We start from the raw sequence: 16,344 nt of genomic DNA on the forward strand, positions 1-16,344 counted from the left end.
GGGACGGGGCTGGGCGCGATCGGGGCGCTGGAGAATGGGGCTGAGGAGAAGGCGGAGCGGGGAGCGGGGAGCGGGGCTGAGGGAAAACGGGGGGCAGGGGCAGGTGAACGTGCGTGGGATAAAAACCCGGGAAGGGGGGAAGAAGGGGGAACGCAGAAAGGGGGTCAGGTGAATGCCGACCCGGTAAAAGCGAGGTGATGGGAGGGGAGCAGAGGGACGCTGAGGAGAACACGGGGGGAGGTGGAGCACGGTGACAATGGGGGTGCGGTGGGGGGGGTCAGGTAAAAACTGAGGCGGGAGCGAGTAGGAAGGAGACGAATAAAAATAAGGACCTGAAGACACTAGGGGATCAGGGAAATTGGGGCGACAAAAAGCCAAGACTGAGGAGAGAATTGAGGGATGGGGGGGGGGTCCCAGGAACACCCGAGGGGTGTTAAAAAAGGGAGGGCAAGCAATGAGGCTGTAGAATCCAATTAGGGACCTGACGAGGCTGGGAGGGAGCCCAGGTAGAGAGCAGCCAGCACAGGGGCTGGGGGTGAAATAGGGGACGAGAAAGGAGCACGCAGGGCCACTTAAAAAAAAAAATGGGAACCAGAAAAAGAAAAGCCCAGTGGAAAATGGAGGGTGAACCGGGCATGCCAAAGTTAACATGGGCGGTGAAAACGGGGAGTCGAAAACGAGTAGGGGTTCCAAAACATGGGCAAGCTGGGTAAACGGGTTTGACCCAGGAGGGCTGAGGCCAAGGGGGACCCAGAAAGAGGTCTTCGTGGACGGGAGGGGACCGAAGTGAAAACAGGCAGAGGTAAAACGGGGCCTCAGAAGACAGATTTGGATTAAACACACACACACACACTTATTAAAATGGAGGGCCTGGGTTTAAAAAAAAACCAAAAACATGGGAAACAGGTTAAGGTAGGAAACATGGGTTTGGTTAGAAAGGAAGTCCGTTTAAAATGGGACAGCTTTGCTCAAGAGCCTGAGGGAGGGGTGAGTTTGGAGTGAAGTAAAGAAAGGGGAGAAAGGAGTGAGCTAAGAGGAAAGGCCTAGCACAGGAAAAGGGAACGGAATTGGGCAACCTCAAGTGGGCGGTGAGGGGAGACATTGCGGGGATGACAATCAGCTGGTGGCCCAGTGCAAGTCTCCAAAGTCACCAGCAATTACAGGGACCGGACCGCTGATATAAATGGTCTTTTCTCAGTCCATCAGTCCTGTGTTCTCCACAATGACTCCTACCTGAGCCCTTTAATGTTCCAGAGCCTGCAGCCTGACCAGAAAGGGGCATATGCAGGGAGGAAAAAAATGGAAGAACAAGTTTCTCAGGGAGATGAGGAAAGGTGACAGTTGTCTCAGGCGGTGTTAAGAGGTGTAAGCATCTACAAGTCGTGGAAAAGAGTAAAATGGCAACGAGGACAATGAAAAAAAAACAAAACAAAAAAAAAACGGAGGGAAACCCATTTTTCCAAATCTTTCCATTTACTAATCAAGTCTCAGTCAAGCTCATTAAAGCATTTATTTAAAAATAGCTTTATTCCATAATCTTTAAAAAATGCATATTATCACCTCAGATGAAGTTCTCCCAACTCACCTCCCCCACACCAAATATTAAACTGTAAATAACGCAGAGGGATCTGCTTATTTTCCTTTGCAGCAGTTCCTGGCCATGGTGAGAAATACCAGTTGGCACTTATCACATCATAATAAATTGTACCCAGCAAGGATGATTTTCCAGATGTCAGTGCATGGGTTATGGAAATTTTCCATCATGTGTTTTCCTGCTGCAGTCATAGGGCCTCATATGTGCTTGTGAGAACCTGGAGCTAATAAAGCCACAGGATTGTGAGCACCCCTTCCCCAATGTGTCCACCGGGTATTGAGAAAAAGAAATATCCGTTGCGATAGCCCTGAAGTATTTCTTTTCCTGGTTCTGATAAGGAGAGAGATCTCCTGGTCTCTGAGTTCATGATAGATTCAGATAAGATTTTTTTAAAAGCACAAGGTAACCACTTGGACTTTGCCACACAAAGTCTGTAACCCACTGTCAACATGCTTATGGATTGGGGGATGGGTCACCTTGAAAGATAAAAGCCCTAACTCTTTAAAAATTCTTAAAACGTGAAGACCCCCCCCCACCCCAGCCCCCCGGTCCTGGGCTCTTAACTGACCCAGCCATGTTAATGTGTACACAGGGCTCAGATATAAGTGACAGCAGTCACAGCTCAGCTAAGTCAAGGGTTTCTAGTGTTTGGCATCCAGACCTCGAAGCACCCGTTTGCTAGTGGAAAAAACCTGCCTCAAAGATTTCCTATCAGCTGCGTGTGCAAGGGAAGAGGAAGTTGGCAGAAAGCATCTCCGTGATCTTGCAAATCATTCTCAGCGTTCTCAGCCAGGAATTATTTTCCCCTACAGTGTCTTTTTTTAAAAAAAAAAAAATAGGGTTGCCTCTGCATAGTGGATGCTCAGATTCAGGCATAGAATCATCATCAAAGAGTCTAAAGGAGATATTAGCTCCGTGTTCAGTGACTTCAGAAGCAACCTGTCCGAGTGAAGGGACACTTAGACTGGCTAGAGTGGTTAAGTACATGAGGTAACACGCAGAAAGACACCCAGCCCAACAAGGAGAACTGCAGCTCACAGCTAATCCTAGGGGTACAGAATTGCAGCCAGTTCCTGAGCTCCCTACTTAGTGTTCTGAGCTGGGGACAGGGCTCACTTCTAGTGATGTGCTCAGTTTGGTCCCTTCATTCAAGAAAATCGACCAACCCAAAGAACACCTTCAGGGTAACCATGCAGATCACGAGCTTGTATCTCAGGAGTCCCACCCAGTCCCTGTGATTGGAGAGAGGCAAAGTTCATCTTTAAGCCGTAGTCTTGCCCATCAAAGCAGGACATGCGACACTGAAGACTGCAAATTGAAGTCAGATTTTTTATGCTTTGCACCCTTATAAGGCCCCTGGCATTTAAAAGAGATTTGAAATTGTGGGGGGCGGGGGGGGGGAATCTCTAAACGGTACAGGGTTCAACGGGAAGTCATCAGCAGCTTAATCGCATCACAGGTTATTTTTCATGTGAAACTTAGCATTATTGATCAGTGTATCATAATATCCTTAGGAAGGAGGAAGGAAACGTTTTCCCGTTCCCATTTCTGAGATCAAGAAACTGAGGCCAGATGAACTGGTCTGCCCAAGGAGTACTTAACCACCAGATACTCCCTTACAAAACATTTCTCCTGTTTTCTTGCAAAGGAGAAAGGGAGAAGGGGAAAGAAAGAATGAAAGCTCATAGTGTTTCACCTAAGAGGCTTTTGTATAAATACGAGGCCCTGCAAAATGTGAGGTTCTAATGAAAGGCACTTCCTCTTACGGGCCCCTACCTCTTTTGAAAAGAATTATATCTCCAGGGAAGCAAAAATAGTCAGGAGAGCTCTGATAATACCCTCATCCGAAACCATTCTACAAAAGAAGAATGAAAGGCCCAGGCGATAGCTTGCAACTTAGAGTTGACATTTTTTTCTTCCACTGGGGGAGGCAAAGGAAGAGATAAAGAATAACATCTATTGAGCACCTCTTAGGCACTTTCACATCCAGAAGTGCCTCATTTAGTCCTCACCGTCACCCCGGAAGGTAGGTGTGGTTTCATCTATTTTGGAGATGAGGCAGTTGAGGTCCAGGGGAGAGGTAAAGCAACGTGCCCAAGCCCATGAAACAAGGAAGCAGCAGGACCCAGATTCAAGCCCAGATGTTTCCAACTCCACACCCTAAACCAAACTGCCTCCCTCTGCCTAGCATCAGTAGCTGACACCTCCTCCCCTTTTCCAGTGAGCTGACATTTTTACCTGGTTCCTCAGCTTACCTGGGCAGCGATATAGGAAGTGCCCCGATCGCCCCACACTAGACCCTGGTGTGCTGAGGTTAAGCTGGTTACAGACCTTTCATAGTGGCAAAGGGCACTGAGGCCAGGGGCCTCCTCCCACTCTGGCTCTCCACAAAATCAGCATCCGTCAACCTGGAGAAAGCCAGGAGCCACAGCGAAGAGGGCACCTCAGTTGCCAAAGGCAGCTTTCCCCAACACATTGCCAGTTCCCAAAGCTTTTTAACACTGAGAAAAGTTACAACAAATCAAATCATCAATTTTTTTAAAAATGGAAGGAAAGGGGTGTGTGTGTGTGTGTGTGTGTGTGTGTGTGTTTCTTTTTTGCTGAGAGCCCCAAACCATTTTACGCCCTCAGGCAGGGGTGCAAATCAAGTCAAAGCAGAAAGAAAAGTTCATCTTCACCATAGTTTTCCAAGCTTTTAAGACAGGATAATGAAGGACAGTTTTCTTCAAACTGGCTTGTCATCTTCTTGAACGACGTCGCTCTGCTGCTCACTGCTGTCATCTGTACAGGAGGGAAAAGTAGTTCTGACTAAGTCATCTCAATAGAGGTGAGGGGCTGGCCGAGTGGCTCAGTTGGTTAAGAGCTCGCTCAAGGGCTTGAGCTCTGAGCAACAGCGGTTCGAGTCCAGCCCGAGCTGAGTTGCCGCTGAGCTGCCAACAGGTGGCAGGATGGCTCAGCTAAAAAAAAAAAAAAATAGAGGTGACCCTGTTTCCACCACCAGTCTTCAATCATCTCGATGTCTAGTCCTTTACTGGTGACCCTTGGAATCAAATTTCAAGGAGGAACAAGTGGAGTAGACTGTGTGTTGACCTTTCACCTGTTCTTTCCACTCAACATCTTCTAGACGTGCTACCCTTGGTCCATGCCATTCCCCTCACCTGGAAAGCCCTCTCTCCTTTGTGCTCATTCAAGCTCTACTGTCCTGAAAGACTTGCCTCATATCCCACTTCTTCTACTAAGCATCTCCTGACCAATGTACCCCTCAAGGATCTCTTTCTCCTGAGGTCCTGTAATTTTTACACATATCCCCCATCGGGCATTTCATCAGATTCCTCCTTGCTACAGCATCTCTACTGGTCTCTCAAGGTGTTGGTTCAAGTTTGCCTCTGTTTTAATTTTCCCCACCTTTTGGTCTGTTCACCCTACCTAGTCTCATCATGCTCCCTCTATGCCAGCGGTTCTCAACCTTCCTAACGCTGCGACCTCTTAATACAGTTCCTCATGTTGTGGTGACCCCCCAACCATAAAATTATTTTCGTTGCTACTCTATAACTGTAATTTTGCTACTATTATGAATTGTAATGTGAATATCTTTTTGTTTTCCGATGGTCTTAGGCGACCCCTGTGAAAGGGTCGTTCGACCCCCAAAGGGGTCGCAACCCACAAGTTGAGAACCGCTGCTCTATGCAGATATTATTGGTCTTGTCTATTCTCCAGCAGTGCCTTTCCCAGAGCAGGCCTTTGGTCAATTTTGTCCATTTAATTGCTGTGTTGGAAGTGGACAGTAGGTTCTTCGTTTCCAGATTAAACTTGAACTACCTTCCACAATCCAGCAGAGCGCTGCTAAGGAGAAAGAGCTCACCTTGCAAAGCCTGCAGTCCATTGCCCATCACATCTACATTCCCGTTCACCAGTGCGGTCACTCTATGAATGTGGCCGTGCTTGTGTATTTCTTTTGGCAATTCCTCCCTCTCATTCGCTTCCTCCTCCTCCTCTTCCTCCTCTTCGGCAGCGTCTTCTTCCTCCTCCACCTCTTCCTCCGATTCCACCAAAACCATGACATCACCCATGTCTTGCCCCCTAATTTCGAAAAGGGGAGACATAATCAACAAGAGGCTCTGTTTAATTTTTTCCAACATCAGCCCTTGCTGAATAGAAAACACTAGATTAACTTTGAAAACCCCTTGGGTAACATGGAAAATTCTTTCTGCATTCAATTTGGTTAAGTCATGAGGTGACAGATTGTAATCTCTCAAAGAGATACTGCCACTGATTGCTACAGATAATCTTATCTGGTCCTGAGTGAATTTTATTCTCCCCCTGCAACTAGGGGATAGGTGGCCTCATTGCCCCAGGCACCTACCATTTTTGCTCCCCTCATAGCATGCACACAAATGTTCTGTGCCTTTGTTGAAATGCCCTCTTTCTGCTCCACTAACTGAATTTTCTCCTTCTCCTCATTATTTAAGGGCCAGGTGAAGTCCTTTCCTTACCCCTGAAGCCCTGCGCTACCATTGCATTTGGAGTCCATGCCCAGCGGTTCAGCATTTAATTGCTCTTAGTTTATTGCTGGGTTTGCCTATCCAGCCAGACAGTTCATTTCTTAAAGAGAGAACACATGCCATGGGCCAGTCACAGTCCTAGGAGCATTACCTTCTCATTCAATCCCGCCCCACAGTCTCCCTCTGGCAAATAGATGAGGAGACAGAGGCTCAGAGAGGGTCAGGGATCTCCCATGAGCACAGGGCTTGGGAAAGGCAGAGCTACAGAGCTACAGTTTAAACCCAGGTTCACTAATTCCAAAATCTTTTCCCACTGTGCCTCCCTGCTACCTCCTGGGAGAAATCAGCCTAGGGAACAACACAGACTCACTGGGAGAATGGCCCTCAAATATATAGCAGTAAAGGTAAGATTTTTCCCATGAAAGATGGTCCCGGGACAATAATATCCCTTCATTATGAATGATGGTCCCAGAACAAAGATAACCAATCTTTATGAATGGGTAAAGAACAGAAGAGTTTTTTGCTCCCACTCAGAATCTCCTTAGAAAACAAAATATACAAATTCCATTTAGCTACTTTGGCAGTACTGAGGTTTCCTTCTGGGAGGGTCTTCGAGGCATGCTCAGACTCATTTTCCCAAACATGCTGTCAGACTATTGAGCTACTTTTAAAAAATTAGGTTAAAATAAATGCATGAATGACTAGTTCAGTACATACAAACTGTCTTTATGCCTCAGTGACAGCCCAACAATGTACCCCACCCTGAGGTCTGGCCTTGTAAAAAGAGCACAGACTTTGTGTGGAATTAGTCAGACCTAGGTAGGTCCAAGTGCAAGCCCTGCCATTTACTTCCTGGATGAGCTTGCAAAATGCCCTTATTTCACTGAGCTTCCATCACCTGGTCTTGAAAATGGAGATGCCACCTCCACCCTGAAGAGTTGATGAAAGGGTTTATAATGATGCCTCATGAAGCCCCCAGGTGGTGGGCCCTCCATAGCAGTTGCTATTATTGTTCTCATGAAAGGACACAAAACAGCAGTGAACACAGATCATGGAAATGGGGTTTTGACTTGAGTCTTGGGAACACTCACCTGAAAGTGTTTCCTACTAAAGGGAGAAAGGAAAAAGAAAAATTAGTATCAAATAATACCCACTTCAGCTTCACAAAAGCTTTGAATCCATCTAACATTTACAAGAGAATGGTCAATGAGAAAACAGATCCAACATGAGAGATGATGGGGGTGTTATGGAATGGTACTTGGGGTTTCATTATGACAATTCGGACCCAATGACGAAGCCTACAGAATGGGACTACAGGTGCGAGCGTAGCTGGGCCTTCTTCCCCCACCCCCACCTTTTCAAAGAGCCTGAAAGAAAAGCAGAGGTGCCCAAGGAGTCCTTACATTTCCAGCAGAACACAGGGCTGTAATACAACATAAGCCCTGAGATCACAGCCAGTCCCAGCAGAAGGAGGCTCACGATGGTTCCCACAATTCCCACGATGTTTAAAGGCTCTGGAACGACAAATCACACTGTTGACTCTTCTACCTGCCACATATGCAACTAGGGGAGCCATACCTGGACCCCCACCCCTTTGCCTGAGTTCTAGTCTTATCTTGGTTTCATGATGTTGGGCAAGGCATATGACTTTTCTTTAAAGCAAGATAAATATCTCATTTCCCTACCTCAGACAGTGGGAATCAAATGAAGCATGCGATGCAGACCGTGGGAAGTTAAAATCTCTAGGTATCTACCACACACCAAGACTATACGGCCATAGTAATTAAGAGTGTGAGTTATTGGTGCCACAGTAAACTGTGATCAATGGAACAGATTAGACAATCCAAGAACAGGCTCACACATAAAAGGAAACTGGATATGTGACAGATTAGTGAGTAAAAGAGGAACTAGTCAAGAAATGGTGCTGGAACAAATGGTTATCCCAAATTGGGGGAAGGGGGAGAAAAACTTGATCCACACCATTCACAAAAATCAATTCTAGATGGATTAAAGATTTAACTGTGAGAGGCAAAATGTTAAAACATTTAGAAGAAAATATGGTAGAATATTTTTGTCACTGCGGGACAGATAAGGACGTTAAAGCACAAAAATTGCTAATAATATAAGAAGAGATTCTTAAAATCAACTACATTAAAGGAAGAATGCTAATCAAAAGATACCAGAAAGTGAAAAAGACAAAGGAACTCAGAGAAGATATTTGGAACACATAAAACTAACCAGAAATGGCTTTGCAGAATTTCTAAAGAATGACTATATATCTATAAGAAAGGGGTAAATATCAAAAGATGCAAATAGGTGTGAATTTCACGGAAGAAATACAAATAGCAAATAAACATAGGAAATAAAACTCAACCGTCTTAGTGACCAGAGAAATTCAAATTAGAACCACAGTGAGATTCCATTTTACACCTACTTGGTGGACAAAGATCCCAAAGCCTGTGGGTAAAAATGTGAAACAACTCTTACGTACTGCTATAACCAGTGGAAATTGATACGATCACTTTGGAAAATAATTTGGTTATCTCATAAAGAAAATAATTTAGTTATCTCATAAAGATAACCTATAGCCCTTCATTTCTACTCTTTGAACAATCCTAGAGAAATATTTGCCTGGGGTACCCAGCGTGTATATACATATACTGGAGTTGGGGTAAAATATTTTCATAGCAATGCTGTTCATCACAGCAAAAAAAAAAAAAAAAAGAATACAAATGTCCATGAGCAGGAAAATCAGTAACTTAGTTGTGTAATAGTGATACAATGGACAATTATACAGTTGTAAAGAGGTACAAAGTATAACTACACATCGGCATGAATAAATCCTAGAAAGAAAATGTAGAGAGAAAAAAACAAGTCACAAAAGACTATATTTGTATCGTCACAACTATTTTTGAAAACTCAAAAACAAATAAAAAGAAACAACCTATTATTTAGAAGTGTACACATATGTAGTAAAACTTAAAAAAAAATAAAACATGAAATTCAGGATAGTGGTTCTCTTTTTTGGAGGCCCAGAATGAGACTAAAAAGGAACCTATGGGTAGGGTTGTCAAATAAAATACAGGATGCCCACTTAAATTTGGTTTTCAGATAAACAACAAATAAATGTTTAGAATAAGTCTGCCTTGTGTACTATTTGTGACACACTTATACTAAAAAAATTATTCTTTCTTTTTCTGAAATGCAAATCCAAGTGGGTATCCTATTTTTTGACTTTTGATGTGGTTAGGAAAACCTGGCCCCAATACCGACAGGTAACTTTAGAAACGTCAGCCCTCTTCTGTGTCTTAAGTGGGATGATGGTTTCTTGGGTGTTCATTTGGCTATTATGTTTCACCACTTACATATTTTTATTTTAATATATAGTTCATATTTATATATTTTGCATAGACAGATTCTTTGGGATAGAGCAGATATTAATTTTTTTATAGATGTTAATTTTTTAAATTCCTATGCAAATAGTAGAGGGACTGGGCATTAATTTTTGCCATCCACCGTGTCAAACCACAGACAAGCAGCTATGCCATCTCCCAGATGGCAGTGACCGACACATAAGGAAGCACCAAGCTGTCCTCGTGCTGGTGCCAGGTCCTGTGACGCTCTCAACCCGCCCCCTTTGGGGCTACTCCTATCACTGACCTTTCACACTCAGCCAGATATCCACTTCCCTCACCCCCACGGGGTTCTCGGCCCGGCAGACATAGTAGCCCTCATCCAGGTCCTGGGAGCAGTTCCGGATGGTGAGGGTGGAGCCCTGGTCATTCTCGGTGATGAGAATACGGCTGCTGGGCTGGATGAGCATCTCGGGCTGAGTGAGGTTCCTCAGCCACAGCAGCTTGGCTCGGGGGTAGGCTCCAGACACCTGGCAGGTGAGCGTCACATTGCCCCCCACGAAGCAAGTCTTCATGGGCTCGGAGAGAATGGAGGGGCTCCCTGAGGATCAGAGAAGAAGGTGAAGAAAGACGAATCCTTAAGTAAGATAGTTACGCCATGGCCTGAGATTTTCCCGAATATTATTTCTTTCCTAATGAAGCAACTCCAGGAATTTCTGGACCACGCCTCGTCTTATAGAATAAGAAAAGCTAACACTTATTGAGCATTTACTATGGGCTAGGCAGTGTTGCACATATTAACCCAATTAGTTCTCACAACGATCCTGTCATTTTCATGTTGCAGATTAAGAAACTTGTTAAAGTTAAGTACCTTGCTCAAAGGCACACAGCTAAATAAGTGATGCAGCTAAGATTTGGGGTGCCCCACTATCCTGGTTGGCCCAAGGCTGAGGGGGTTCCCGGAACATAGAGCTTTCAATGTTAAAATTGTGAAAGTCTTGGGCAAACCAGGGTGAGTTGGTTACTCTATGTAAGATTGGAACTCAGAGTCGAGCTTTCGCGGTCCACGTTCCTTACTTCTATTGCTATAGGCGTCTATGTATAATAACATTGATTATATTAAAAAATTAGCATACAGCCTGACAAGGGTGTCCAATGGGACCATAAATAGCAGCATGGATTTCCTATTGCTACTGTAACAAACTGCTACAAACTTAGTGCCTTAAAACAACACAGATGCATCTTTTTACAGCTCTGGAGGCCCGAAGTCCAAAATGGCCTTGAGCTAAAAATCAAGGTGTTGGCACAGCTGGTTCCTTCTGGAGACTTTAGGGGAGAATCCATGTTCTTGCTTTTTCAGCTTCCGGAAGCCACTTGCATTCCTTGGCTTGTGGCCGCATCACTCCAACCTTTTGCATCTGTTATCATATCTCCTATTACTGGGTCTGACCCTCCTGCCTCCCTTTTATAAGGATCCTGGTGATGATATTGGGCCCACCTGGCTAATCCAGGATAATCTTCCCATCTCAAAATCCTTAATCACATCTGCAAAGTCCCTTTTGCCACAAAAGGTAACATGCTCACATGTTCTGCGGATTGGGACACAGGCATCTTTGGGGAGCCAATTATTCTGTCGACCACAGGTCTGCCCTAGAAATGCATATGGCATTTCTAAATGCATCTGAGCAGGACATAAGGAGCTGTATGGTTGCCATAGCGATCCATTTGTTTTCTTTGCGAAGGAAACTTTTTCCCCCCCAAAACGCACACCCATCTTGGGGGATTTATTAAGTCCATATTTTCAGCAGCTGAGGGATACAGAGTGGCATGTTGGGTTCCCGCCTGGGTGAGTGAAACTACACACTTCTCCTTGGCAGTTGTTCCAAGGGAGAATCTAGGGTTTCAGTGCTAGCTAGCATCCTGAGAAGAGGAAAGGGGGAAGGGAAGGGGTGGGGGGTGGACAGCCCCAAAGCCTCTCTCTTTAGGTCAACAAAAGATCCCCCAAACCTAGGTTTGTTCAGACACTCACACGTTGTACCCCTTCTTGGATCAACTGTCAGGTTCCCCTCCCGTGTGGCTAAATTGCACCTTCTCCTGTGTGTGGTTAACCCAAATTTCCTTTGGGGCCACAGAGCCAACAGGTGACAAGCCTCAGTATATTTTATTTTGGAGCCTCTAAACCAAAGTTTGAGAAATGGCTCCCTGATCCTTTATTAAAAGCAAAACAGGGGTGGCCAGTTTAGCTCAGTTGGTTAGAGCGCAGTGCTCATAACACCAAGGTTGCCGGTTCAACCCCCCCATGGGCCACTGAGATGCGCCCTCCACAACTAGACTGTAACAAGCTGATGGGTCCTGGAAAAACACACTGTTCCTCCCTGCCCAAAAGAAAAAAAAGCAAAACAAACAATTTGTCCAATCCTCTCCCAACCCCCAAAGATCGTGTACATAAATACACTTTTGCCAAACACAGCATTCACCCCTCAGAAAGCCGAATTACCCATCCAGCTGGTGTAGCACCTATAAATTCAGGTTTTCACTTAAGAGGATGCTGTGTGCAAAGGTGGGGTCAGAGGTTGGGGCGGTGGGGGTGGGTCATGCAGGGTCCACAGATCTATGCAAGAGATGGATGATAGACCGGGGCCTTCAGATATTGGGCTGGCTAATGCTGCAGCTTATCATGAATTGAGTTGGTTGTCTTCAGTTTAGGGGCTTAACATGACATTGAAAGAAAGATCTGGGTGACAGGAATCCCAAAAGTATCGCTTTTCATCATTTGAAGGGCTATGCTGTTCTGCATCCCTAAAGAGGGCAGTAACATTACCTTTCAATGACTTACTAGTCCTCCCAGGTGAAATGATCCTGAGGACCCCTCTCTCAGCACTTCCTGGGAACTGATTAGAAATGCAGAGTCTTCAGGCAGGCCGGGTGGCTCAGCTGGTTAAGAGCGCACACTCTGAGCAACAGGGTTGCTGGTTCGATTCCCACATGGGCCAGTGAGCTGCGCCCAAGAGGAGCTGCCGCTGAGCTGCCAATAGGCGGCAGGATGGCTCAGCTGGTGAGAGCATGTGCTCTAACAACAAGGTTGCCAGTTCAACTCCAGCATGGGATGGTGGGCTGCGTCCCCCGCAACTAGATTGAAAGAGGCAACTGGACTTGGAGCTGAGCTTGCGCCCTCCACAACTAAGATTGAAGGACAACAACTTGCCTTGGAGCTGATGGGTCCTGGAAAAACACAACATTCCCCTTCCCCAATTCCCTAACACTGTTCCCTTCCCTAATAATAATAATAATAATAATAATAATAAATCTAAAAAAAAAAAAAGGAAAGAAATGCAGAGCCTTAGGCCCACCCCAAACCTACAGACTCGGAATGTACATTTCAACCAGACTCCTAGGTGAACTTGTACGCACATCAAGGCTTTAGCAGCAGTGGGCTCGAGTGCCCCTGAGGGAAGAGGGGAGAACTGGACAATATCAGAGCCGAGAAGGTTCCAGGTTCTTGTACCTCCTTCCTGTGCTCCTGGGATTGGGAAACCTCCCTGTCGGCTCCCTTCTCCAGAAACATTTCTTCTCAATCCTGAGCACATATTTAGATTCAAATTCCTGGCCAAGTCTTAGGGGCCACAGGAATGATGACTTAGGCAAGAGCTGCAAATCAAATTGGAAGGATGGAGGGGAAATAACACAAAACCTGTCAGCTGCCGCTGCCATTTTCACGCTGTCTCAGCACCAGTCCACCGTATATTCACTTTATGGGACTTACTGTCTATGTCACCCTTCAAGCGTCTTCACTATATGCCACTCCGAATGTGTGGACTGCTTCCCAGTTGCACGAGTCAGGGCAAGTCTGTTGCCTCTGTTTTATCATGCATAAAATGGAGCGTAGCAGGTTGAATAGCATCCTCCCCAAATTCACGTCCACCTGGAGCCCCAGAATGTGACCTTAATTGGAAATAGGGTCGTTGCAGATGTCATCAGTTAAGAATCTCAAGATGAAACCATCCTGGATTTGGGGTGAACCCAAAATCCAATGACTGCTGTCTTATAAGAAGAGAGGACACAGAGAGACACACACACAGAGGAGAAGGCCACACAAAGACACAGGAGGGGACTGGAGGGACGCAGCCACAAGCCAAGGAACGCATGGAGACACCAGGAGCTGGAAGAGGCAAGAAAGGAGCCTCCCCCTGGAGTCCTTGATGGCAGCATGGGCCTGCCGACACTGTGATTTCAGACTTCTGGCCTCCAGAGCTATGAAAAAATAGATTTCTGTGGTTTTAAGCCACCACATCTGTGGTACTCTGCTACAGCAGCCCCAGGAGAGTAATTCACACAATAATATGAGCACTCGGCTTATAGGGCGACTGTGAAAACGAAACAAGCTACCTGTGGAGAACACTTAGCGTAGCACCTTGCACACACTTTGTACTCAGTAAACGTTCAGGTCACTAATGCTGTGACATTGCCATGTCACGTGTATCAGACCTCTCTCTCCATTTTAAGGCAAGGATTCTGTATTCCTCTACAGTACCCAGCACTGTGCTGAGTACCTACCCCCTACACAAAAAGATTTGCTGGATTAGGTGTGGAAGGAGGTCCCCGGGGAGAGTGACACCAAGGGAGGCGAGGGCTCTGTTGTCAGACCAACCTGGGCTAAGGGAGGGCTTGGTCACTTACAAGCTGGGTGGTCTTGGGTAAATTCACAGAATGTCATCATCTGCAATTTAGAAGTCATCCTGGCTATTTTGCAGGCTATTATGAGGATTATATATAACATGTTAATAACCAGGAAACAGGAAAAGAGCTTCTGAAAACAGAAATCTGAAAAAGACTGACAGGAGGTGACCCCTTCAAAATCAGAAGCTGCTTATCCCTTAGCAGAAATGCCAGACCACGTAGTTTAGCAGCAAAAATATGCCAGAAAAATATCTATCACATGCATGGCAGTTCTATGACATTAACTGACAAAGTTAATATAAAGTACTCGTATCAAATAATAAGAAAATATGAGCCAAATAGAGAAATGGACAAAATGGGAACAGGCAATTCAGACAATATATAGGGAAGCACTAGGTATATGAAAATTATCAACCCTGCTAGTGATCAAAGAAACCCAAATTCCATCAATTATGCTATGTCTTCACTAGCAAATAGGAAACGTCTAAAAATTTATGATAACACTCAATGTCAGGAGAAATAATGGGAAATAAGTACCCTCACACAGTCTTTCTAGACAGAGTGACTGCCAGTGGGTACAGGGCTATTTTTTGGGGGGGGGGGTGATAGAAATATTCTGTAATTAGATAGTGGTGACAGTAGTACACCATTGTCAATATACCAAGAACCATTGAATTATACACTTTAAAATAGGGAAGTTTATGTTGGGTGAATTTTTTTAAAATTCATTTTTTAAAAATTTGCAAAAAAACCCAGTTGGGCTAGATTTGGCCCATGGGACGTGGTTTGCTAATCCCCGCTCTGGAGTAAAAAGTGACTCTGGGTCCCTTCTGGTGCCCGAAGCCAGGTACAGTGTCTCCACAGAGGGGACTCAAGACGTATGTTTGCTGAGTGAGTCAGGAGGACGGGTTAACCAATGTCACTTGCCTGGGAAAACAAGCACCTCCTGGTATAGCCAGGCTTATGTCTCAGCATGTCAGCTCTCCACACTGCACCTCAGAAAATAACGCCAATACACTGAGGGAAATCTCACCGTGGCCAATAAAACCCAACATGCGCCAGTCCTCGCTTAACCGTAGTATTGCTTTCCTGGGCTGCTGTAACGAAGTACCACAAACTGCGTGGCTTAAAACAACACAAACTGATTCTCGCACAGTTCCTTAAGTGAGAAGTCCAGAATTACGAGGGACTTGATGCCCTCCGAAGCTCTGAGGGAGAAACCATCCCATGCCTCTCGCTTAGCTTCTAGTGGTTGCCGACCATCCTTGGCATTCGCGGGCTTATGGATGCATCACTCTGGTCTCTGCCTCCATCACACCACATGGCGTTCTCCCTGTGTGTCTGTGTCCAAATCTCCCTCTTCTTATAAGGACACTAGTCATTGGAATAGGGCCCACCCTCAGCTAGCACGACCTCATCTTAGCCTAAGCCCATCTGCAAAGACCTGTATTCCAAATATGGTCATATCCACAGGTACCAGGGTGAGGACATGAACATATCTTTTTGGGGGACACAATTCAACCCACAATACCCATCTAGCCTCATTGGTACCTCAAGCACAATGCTCTGGCTACCCTGACCTTTTCTCAGTCCCTCAAATGCCAAGTATGTTTCCACCTCAGGACCTTTGCACTTGCTATCACCTCTGTCACGAATACTTGGCCCACAGATCTTTACCTGGTCAGCTCCTTCTTGTCCTTTAGGTCTCAACTCAAAATATTACCGACACAAGGACACCTCCTTGCTACCCTTCCTGTAAGAGACTCTCTTTTACACATACCATTTTATTCTCCTCATAATTATTATCACTATCTAAACCTATCTTGCTTATTTTTGTATTTTATCTTCTTCCCATCTCCCCTCCATCCAGAAGAATTTAAGTTCTGTGAAAGAGGAATAGTAATGGTTTTAAAAATATGTCCAGACACAGAGAAAAAACTGAGGGTTGCTAGTTGGGAGGGGGTGGGGATAAAGGAGAAGGGGAAGGGATGAGACAATACAAACTGGTAACTACAATATGGCCTCAGGGATAGAAAAAGACAGTCTGGGGAATATAATCAATAATGTTGCAAATATTTCTTAGGGGGCCAGATGGACTCATGTCTTGTTGGGGAGACCACATCATAGTCGGTGTGGAGGCCTGACCACCGCACTGTATTTCTGAAGCTGATGTTGAATAATATTGTATGTCAACTATAATTTTATATACATATAGTCT

At 45.3% G+C, this 16,344-nt stretch overlaps 1 protein-coding gene across 1 annotated transcript in view; it reads right to left on the reverse strand.

Annotated features, from left to right (window-relative positions):
- Nucleotides 1-2,417: 2,417 nt before the first annotated feature.
- The window catches only part of VSIG10 (V-set and immunoglobulin domain containing 10), a 31,458-nt gene continuing 17,531 nt past the window's right edge, over nt 2,418-16,344 (reverse strand). The window contains exons 5-9 of the mRNA XM_019649167.1: nt 9,757-10,050; nt 7,500-7,610; nt 7,188-7,203; nt 5,457-5,674; nt 2,418-4,375 (exon numbers count right to left, since the gene is read on the reverse strand). Of these exons, the coding sequence (XP_019504712.1) occupies nt 4,320-4,375; nt 5,457-5,674; nt 7,188-7,203; nt 7,500-7,610; nt 9,757-10,050 (695 nt within the window). The 3' untranslated portion in view covers nt 2,418-4,319. The remainder of the gene's footprint in view (nt 4,376-5,456; nt 5,675-7,187; nt 7,204-7,499; nt 7,611-9,756; nt 10,051-16,344) is intronic.

This window comes from Hipposideros armiger, unplaced genomic scaffold (genome assembly GCF_001890085.2).
Source record: "Hipposideros armiger isolate ML-2016 unplaced genomic scaffold, ASM189008v1 scaffold_129, whole genome shotgun sequence".
Classification (NCBI taxonomy): Eukaryota; Metazoa; Chordata; class Mammalia; order Chiroptera; family Hipposideridae; genus Hipposideros; species Hipposideros armiger.